Source organism: Oryzias melastigma, linkage group LG1, assembly GCF_002922805.2.
Source record: "Oryzias melastigma strain HK-1 linkage group LG1, ASM292280v2, whole genome shotgun sequence".
Classification (NCBI taxonomy): domain Eukaryota; kingdom Metazoa; phylum Chordata; class Actinopteri; order Beloniformes; family Adrianichthyidae; genus Oryzias; species Oryzias melastigma.
This window is the reverse complement of record NC_050512.1, coordinates 3,883,056-3,891,912: the sequence shown is the minus strand read 5'-3', so window position 1 is coordinate 3,891,912 and position 8,857 is coordinate 3,883,056. Positions and strand designations below refer to the sequence as shown.

Below are 8,857 nucleotides of genomic sequence, written 5' to 3'. Positions count from 1 at the left end.
ATTAGAGAAAACAGCTGGCATGTCGCTGAAATTTTAGCTAAACTTCAAAATAGCCTAAAAACTGAAAAAAGCCCAATTTAGCCAAAACATCTAGCATATTAGCTCCAAAATGGCCTAAAAAAATCTCAATAAAAGCCAAAATAGTCCAAAAGGCTAACCCAATGGTAATTATTAAAACTTTAAACCGCAGCTTTTTACAATAATTATGAATAATAAAAAGGCAAGAATATTACTTAAATCTCAAATAACTTTTAATATTTTACTCTCCATAAAAATATATTTTGTCAAAATTAAACAAGTTAGAAATGAGCTCAAGATAACATCGGGCCATTAATAACAATAAAATAAAATGATCTGGAGGGCCGGATATGATTACCCGGAAGGTAATCAAGCTAATTAAGATTATTTAAAAACATTTCTAACTGGTATGGAATTTATGTTGATGAGTGAAATAATAAAAAACATCAAGAAATGCCCAATTAAGAAGAAATGGTGATATAAAAGTCCAACCAAAACAGCAAAAAATATCCAGATTTGTGAAGCCCCCAGACTCACCCATTGGTTCCTTGATCACCCGGTAATAGTCGGGCGCATCGTTGGTATCCACCGGCTCCAGAAACGGCCAGGCCATTTTATGCGCCTGCGGGAAGGAGAGAGACAAAAGACAGAGCGAGACAAGTGAGAAAGCTGAAACCATAGAAGAAAAACAAACAGCAGCGCTGAAATTATACTGAAAGCAGGTGGGTCAACACAGATGTCCTCCCAAACTTTTCCTTCCATCTTTGTCTGTTTCGCTCAGTCGTACAGACAGCTGGGCGAGAGGAAGGGAAAATGAAAGGGAGGAAAATTAGGGTGGATTAAAAAAAAAAAAAAATGGGGCCAGGCAAATGTCCAAATAGAGGGGGCCAAACCCATCAGATAAGATGAACACAGAGGACTGTTCTTGTCCTGTAGCTGATCATGAACCACTGCACAGAAAATGACAGGTTGATGAGCAGGTAGATTTAGCGGCGGCAGCATTCTGTTCACCTGTAGAGAACGCAGGATCCTCCGCAGGCCTTCAAAGTCCTTCTCGGTGAGTGGCGTGAAGACCGTCATGGCGTCTTCTGTCGACTGACACTGAGGACACACGTATTCATCGATGTGGTTGGCCTCGCTCTGCAGGATTCCCACACAGCGGCCGTGGTACCAGTTCTGACATCGATCGCAGCCGATGTAAAACCTGAGAGGTGAAACAGAAATGCTGAAACAATGACCCTGAGATGAATGCTTCAAAGCATTCACACTCTGTGATTCTCCTGCTCCTATCCGTACGTTTGTAGGCATGTTAATCTCAATCACACTTTCAGCGATTTCAATAATCTTGATATCAAAACATTCAGCTCGTTCAGGACATTACTACTTTCACTTTTGGTATTCATAAACTTTGTAATTCTTGAAATATTGAGCAAAATATGCCCCCTTTTTTTTATTCTTCAAAAACTTTGCGCGCTTTGAAACCGTACAGTATTTTTTAAATAATTTGGCAATGAGCCGTAATAGTAGCATTATCCTAGCTCGTTTTGGTCATTTGGCCTCTACTGATGTTTTTTATGCTCATTTTATCTAATATTTTAGTAACATGGAAACATTTCTGGCTTATTTGTTATCTAATGAGGTTTGTTAGCTACTTTTGAGTTTAACTAATAATTTAGCAACAGGCTAATGCTTTTGAATAATTTTACTTAGAATTTTTAGGCTACTTTGGAGTTGAGGTAGTATATGGGCAATGTGCTAGCTTTATAGGCTAATTTCTCATCAACTAAGGTTTTTGTCGGCTAATTTAGAGATGAGCTCATATTTAAGCAACACACTCCATGTTTTTGCAAAATTGGGGATTTTTAAGCAATTAGGGATTTTTAAGCAAACTTTCTAAAAAAAATGTTAGAAATTTAGGCCAACTTTAGCGGTCTTTCATAATTCTTTAGCGAAATTTGAAGTCTTTTAGCAAATTTTGCATTGTGCAAATAGCATTTGCATTTTTATCAAATCTCTTCAGCAATTAAGAGTAAATTGCAGCATTTTCAGCAACCATATTTAGCAAAATACATTCACACTAGCATTATCACAGGTAATGCAACTTTTTTTTTTTTGCATTTTAGTGCTCAATGCAGCAGTCTGAATACAGACAGGCTCTCTCAGCTCCTTACTGGGACTCGTCGTAAGGCGTCTGACAGATGCAGTAGAGCTCCTCCGTGCTGGTCTGCTGGCCCCGTTTACACTCCACACAGATGTAATCGTCCATTTTCTTGGCCTCCTTCTCTGTGATGCCCACGCAGTCTCCATGGTACCAGTTGGTACAAAGGTCACAGCCAATGTAGAACCTTGGCAGAGAATGAGGGAGGGGTTCGTTAGCAGGTCAGGAGCTGGAGGTATCTTGTAAAAATGAAGCAGCAGATTATTTCCTGTCATGCGCTGGTGTCTGCTGATGGAGGCTTTGCAGTTTCCTCATTAAGAATAACTTATCAACAGGAATGTTACAAGTCCTGTACTAGTTGGATAGTGCAATGTTACATTCTAGCATGTTTTTACACATTTCAACCTTGTGCAGAAATATAAGAACTTTCCTCTATAGGACTATGCCTTTAGAAACTCCAGACAGCAATACTTCCTGAATAGTTCTGTTTTACGCCTGTCGGTAGGTATCTATAAAGCAGGAATGCTTGTGGACCAAATCCCTTACTTTGAAGATAAAACCAACGGAAAAGCCACCATTTTTTAATGACCAGGAGAGGAGAGTGAAGGGTGAGTAGCAGCCGCTCAGCCCGTTCAACATCTAACCAAAAATCTAATGACTCAGCAGAGGGTTCATCAGAGAATTGGCGTACTTGGTTTCGTCGTAGGGCGTCTTGCAGATACAGTACAGCTTTGTGTCCTTCTTGCTCTCCTTTGTGCATTTTGTGGAGATCATCTTCTTCTTCTTGGATTTGCCAGTTGACGCCATCTCCCTCTCTTCTTCCCGTTTCCTTTTGTGAGAAGTCGGGATAGTGGTTGTGTGGTGATGCTGGGAGGCGATGCGGTGGGAGTCTGCCAGAGTTTGCTGCTGCTGCTGCTGGCGGTGGGCCGCGGCAGCTGCAGCCTGAGCGGCCTGTTGGGCCGCGGCCTGAGCCCTTTCCTTCTCTCGCTGCATCCGCAACAGATCCCTCTTCAGCTCCTCCTGTGAATGTCAAACTGAAGTCAGGACCAAACATGCTGCAAATGACCATTAATGTATCTTGTATGGTTTAAACCTGAGCCTCCAGCTGCAGTTCTTTGTCGAGAAGGGCTCGCTTCTTCAGGATCTCCATTTTGAGGCTCTCTTTGTGCCGGTAAAGGAGCGAGGAGAGCTTGCTAGCGTTGGCCAACCTCCTTTTCGCTTCAACCACTTCTTCCTTCTTCCGCTTCTTGGCCGCCTGCCTTTCATTTTTGTCTATGCGGTCTAGGATGTACTTCATCACCTGGTTGCATGCAATCATCCTGAAAGTATTAAAAGATTATTCTAGACAGTATGAAAGGAAATCATACAAACTTCTGTCAAACTTAAAAATAATTTCATTTTTTGGAGAAAATTTTAGTTTTTTTTATATATTTCTGTTTTCATTCATGCAACAAAAGAAGCATGATTCATATTTATTATTAGAAAAATAAATTGTAATGAATGCACAGCAGTATCAAAATAAGACTTTGCGGTTCCTATTAAGTTTTGACCCGTAGAAAACAAGCCCAAATGGCTCTTTTACTGTTAAAGGTTACAGACCCTTAAATTAAACCCTAACGTGAAGAGTTTTTGCCCTGGATCCTTTATATTCCAGCATTTTAAACCTCAGTTGTCCATTAAAAAGAAGAAAAGACAACGCACAGATAAACTCCCCACTGTGAAGATTTCCTAAGGGGCAAATGTCAGTCAGGTACAATAAATTCACATAATTGACGTCCCTCCATTCCCAGTACGTTCACTTGTGTTTGCTAATATTCACAACTCAGATCTAAAGTTGGTGTCTCCCTCAGAGTGCATTTCTGCAAATAACACATACAGAGCTGCTGAGGTCAGACCCTGGCCAAGGTTTGTGCAGCGAACACACAGGAAAACATAAAACTGTGTGGGAGCGTGCACACCCAAAAAAAAGAAAAGACAGAAGACATTTTCATACATGATAGTAATCCTTAAGAATTTTGGTAAAAGAAACAAAACAATAATAGAAAGAGCCTGAAAGGTTAAAATAAGAAAGCAGACAGGGCCACTGTAAAGATGCAGCAGAGTATTTCAGCTCTATGTGAATCAGTAATGTTGACACAACATCTGTGGACATAACCATATGGTTGTTAGGGTCACAGATTGGTCAGAGTGTAATCTAGCCACAGCTTGTAATACAATAAGGGTAAACTTTACAATGCTATGTTTTTATTTTAGATTTAAAAGTTGCATTAGTCCAATGTGGCCTACAAAATATAGTGGATTTTTGTCCACCTAAAAAGAAATCGACAGTCTGTCATCACAATGGTAGGTTCATTTGAACAGTGAGAGGTGAAAAAAAAAAAAAAAAAATCACAGATAAAAATCAAGAAATCCAATGTAACCCTAGAGCTTCAGTGTTTATGTTCTTTGATTTACTATAACTTTCAAACCGTTAATTCCAGCAGATTCTGAAGAAGAAAAGTGGCCTGATGAAAACTGCTAGATGGATTGTTGGAGCAATATGGGTAATGTAGTCAGGATCTTGGTGGACTGATACATACTGTCCTGTCCTTCAACTGTTTGAGAAAGAGATAAAAACGTTGGAGGACTTTTATGATTTTTTTTGTTGTTTGTTTTTGCTTGATAAACCTCGTCCGAAAAACATGTTATTTTTTTAAACTAGATATTTCGCATTAGCTGTGATAATGCTAGCGTGAATGCTGTCAGCTGAATGTGGCCGCTAAAGATGCTTTTACAGATAGATGAAGATGCTGAAATTAATAGCTGAAAGCGCTGAAGTTGATAGCTGAAATTGCAGCTTACAGTTGAAAAACCTGAAGCTGATAGCTAAAAACGCTGAAGTTGATAGCTGTAATCGCTGAAGCTAATAGATGAAAACCCTGAAGTTGTCAGCAAGCTAAAAATATGACACAAGTGTCAAATTAGCCTTAAAAACTGGTAAAATGTCAAATTTAGCCAAAACAGCTAGCGAAAAGCTAAAATATGAGCTAAACTCCAAAACTGCCAAAAAAACATAAAACAGCCTAATTTAGCCAAAAAAAAGCTAGCATGTAGTTGAAATATTAGCTAAACTCCAAGATGGCCAAAAAATTAAAAAGCCTAAATTACCCAAAATAGCTAGCATGTAGCTGAAATATTGGCTAAACTCCAAAATAGCTTAAAAATAGCGTAATTTAGCCAAAAAAGCAAGCAAGTTGCTAAAATATCAGCTATACTCCAAAATGGCCCAAAAAAATCTAAAAAAGCCTAAATTAGCCCCCAAAAAGCTAGCAGGTAGCTGAAATATTAGCTGAACCAAAATAGCCTTAAAAACTGAAGAAAAGCCTAAATTGGCCAAAACAGCTAGCTAACAATTAAAAATATTGTATTTTTCTTTAACCACAATGGAGTGGTAAAATAGCCACATGAGGCTCTGGTGCCACTGGATGGAGATCCCTGGTTTGGATCAACAGTTAGCATGACAGACTGCCCAAACCAACAAAATCAGGACAAAGAAAGAGTGAAGTCAAACCTCTGATTTTCTTCCCTCTCTGCAGGTGTCATGGTCTTCTTCTGCTTCAGGTGCTCGATTACTGCGTTCTGCTTCATGACCACCTGAAACAAAACGACAAGGTTTAATGGTTTTTGATGCAACAATTACAGTAAAACAAACAAAAATAAGCACCACTAATTTATTAAGATAAATACAATTTATTTAAATTGGCTTAAGAAATATTTATAATGTGACATCAAGAATAGTGTTTTTTTAACAAGACAATATGTTACCAAAGACAGTTAGCAAAAATTAACGGAGAGGAGGTCAAAGCTGTGAAATCAACAGTCTGGGGGAACAGGTTGAGGACTGGAACTGTTTATGAACCGATGGGAAGGAGCTGATGAGCGATTCTGTGACCCGGCTTTAATGTGTGATGCTCCTGTGCACACCTGCTTCTGAATGATGTCGCTCTGGTTAGCCGCGCTGAGGGCAAGTTCTTTCTTTGCTTCTGACGCTTGTCGCTTCTTCTGCTGCTGCTGCTCTCGGAGCTGCTGGATCCTCTGGAGCTGCTCCTGGACCGACGCTGCCTGGATGGTCACGACATTTCCCACCTGGGCAGAGGTCATCACGTGTCACAACTCCTAATTCATACTTAATATAAAATATTACTACAAGAGTTGAATCAGGAGTGGGCAAACTACAGCCAGTTAAACAATTTAATCTGGAATAAATCATATCGATAATCCTAATCGTTTCATTTTCCCAGTAAGGCTGATGTCTAACCATAGATGGTGTACTACAAATACGTTGACTTTTATTTAGGTACACGAAGCTATTTTGCATTCATCCAGTGTCGGAAGATTAATTATATTTCTGACATTTATGTATGATTTCGGAGTCTTTTTACTGATCATTCAATCCCCACATGAACGCAGCCTTTCTCTAAGTTGCTAAACAAGGCTTTAGATCTTCCGTCTCTGTTCATTTGACTATTCCTCTCAACCCTCCTACCATCAGCTTTGGAACTTCCCACTGATCCCGAAACTGCAGCTTCACCACTTCTTTCTAACCCAAACTCATCTCGACCCATAATAAATCCGTCTCATTTGTTTGATGTTTTTGAACTTGCGTTGTTTTTCTGTATTTGAAATCCCTTCTACTCTGTTGTGTCCCTGAGTGTCAGAAAAGTGCACAGAAACTGCAGGAAATACACAAAAAAAATGTGGGTGGTTAGTCATTTATCAAGCCTTTTAAGCAATAAAAATAAAAACACCTAAAAAAGTCTGGCTTTATTGGAATAATCTGTAGTGAGTGATAGTAACCTGGAATGATTGGAATGAAGTGAACTCCAACAATTGTGAGTAACTTGACTCAGCTTATCATTTTTTATGTTGATTCTTGAGACAATTTTAGTTGTGAACAAATGTATTGTAAATTATTTTAAAATAAAACAGATTATTTTTGGTTTTATGAGCTAAAGAATCAATTGCAAAAACTGACTGTGGTGAAATGCAGCTCACTTCTACTCCAGACTTGTGCATCTCTGCTGTGATTCTCTTACATGTGTCTTATTGTCCTGCGCACCAGGAAAAGTGCCTCCTTTCATATCCTTTTCTATTCTCAGTCAGATCTACAGCCCTAACAGTTGAAATTCTTCCTTCACTGCAGTGCTTCGACGGAGGCCTGCTATCAAACAGATCCAGTACCTGTCCTGTTGGAGTTGAGGAGGAGCCACTCTGCTGAATCTGAATAGGAAGTTGCAGTTTGATGTGCTGTGGCAGAGAGCCTCCACTCTGCTGGGCCTGCAGCTGGGCCAGTACCTGTAAAAAGTGAGACTGAGTAAACGGGGCAATGGGACGGCCGTTCGCTGTGCGTTTGGTAAACTCTCACCTGCACTTGCTGCTGCAGTCCTGACACGCTGATGAGCTGCGGGCTCTGCTGCAGCTGGGTGGTGCCCTCCGGACCTTTGACCTGCAGAGACGTGGGGGACTGGATGGGCATGTGAGCATGCGTGGGAGGGGGTAACTGCCCCTGGGGGTTGACTGAGGAAGGAGTGCTGGTGGTGGCAAGAGTAGCCGAACCCGCTTGGACAGGGGCAGCGGCCTTCTGTGCCGGTTGGGCTGGGGTTCTGTTGGAAGAGGAGTTGGGCTGGCTGGACGCTAAAGACAGAAAAAACAAAGTTAAATGACCTCTGTCATATGAAACAGTGCAACAAAACAACAATTAGAATTAGAAAAACTATTTTTTCTTCCGTACCTGTAGACGACGGAGTGAAGAGGAAGCGCTGCACCTGGCCGTTGGGCAGTGATGCTTGCATGAGTTGCTGGCCGGGTCCTGGAATGACGGTGACGCCGTGAGGTATGACCTGCAGCTGGCCCGTGGTCTGACCCTGGCCCTGAACCATCACCGTCAGAGCCTGCTGACCACCAACTCCAGTCTGTCGATCAACACTGGAACCACCCTGCTGCTTCTGCGGAAAACAGAAGAGAACGAGGATAATGGATCAATCAAACTCAACCGGTAACGATGGTGAGAAAATAGTTTAATCCGATTTGTTGGTACGTAGCTCTTGATTCGTTACTCAGACAATACATTTTGTATGCACTTGCAATTGTGTATTCACATGTACAAAAATATAATTTACACATAACTTTAAATTACAACAGATTAAAACTAACTACACACAAATCTTTAAAAAGTACACACCAATCATCTGATACGCATGTATTGTGTTTGGTTATCTTTATACATGTGAATACACAATTGAAAGAGCACAAAGTTACACACAAAATGTATGGTATGAGCTACAAATAAAGAATTACGCACACAAATCGGATCAGCGTATTTTTGTCTCCATGCCAAGACAAGTAAACAGTGAGGATTTTGTTTATTTTTATGTATTTCAAAGTAAATATTCAGATGTAAGAAACCATAAAATCTTTGATTTTTTTTCTTTGATGCAAACTGGACATTTTTTTGAATTTTCAATTTTCAAAAAGCATTTGTTGGTAATGGATACAAAGATGCAACACAGCAAAGGTTTTGTCTACAAATATAACATTTACAGTTTTTAAAAATGTAATAAAAAAAAATCTAATTATTTCCCGGGAAAAAAAGACAAAAACATCAACTAATGTTTATTTAAAAGGAACAATTTAGTGTCGTGT

General features: G+C 39.9%; 1 protein-coding gene across 1 annotated transcript in view; it reads right to left on the bottom strand.

Annotated features, from left to right (window-relative positions):
* Positions 1–8,857, bottom strand: part of LOC112137334 (nucleosome-remodeling factor subunit BPTF) — a 50,443-nt gene that overhangs the window by 5,753 nt on the left and 35,833 nt on the right. Inside the window, exons 25-34 of the mRNA XM_024259590.2 lie at positions 7,947–8,160; positions 7,581–7,849; positions 7,397–7,510; positions 6,140–6,301; positions 5,727–5,809; positions 3,270–3,495; positions 2,868–3,196; positions 2,190–2,363; positions 1,030–1,222; positions 556–640 (exon numbers count right to left, since the gene is read on the bottom strand). Of these exons, the coding sequence (XP_024115358.1) occupies positions 556–640; positions 1,030–1,222; positions 2,190–2,363; positions 2,868–3,196; positions 3,270–3,495; positions 5,727–5,809; positions 6,140–6,301; positions 7,397–7,510; positions 7,581–7,849; positions 7,947–8,160 (1,849 nt within the window). The remainder of the gene's footprint in view (positions 1–555; positions 641–1,029; positions 1,223–2,189; positions 2,364–2,867; positions 3,197–3,269; positions 3,496–5,726; positions 5,810–6,139; positions 6,302–7,396; positions 7,511–7,580; positions 7,850–7,946; positions 8,161–8,857) is intronic.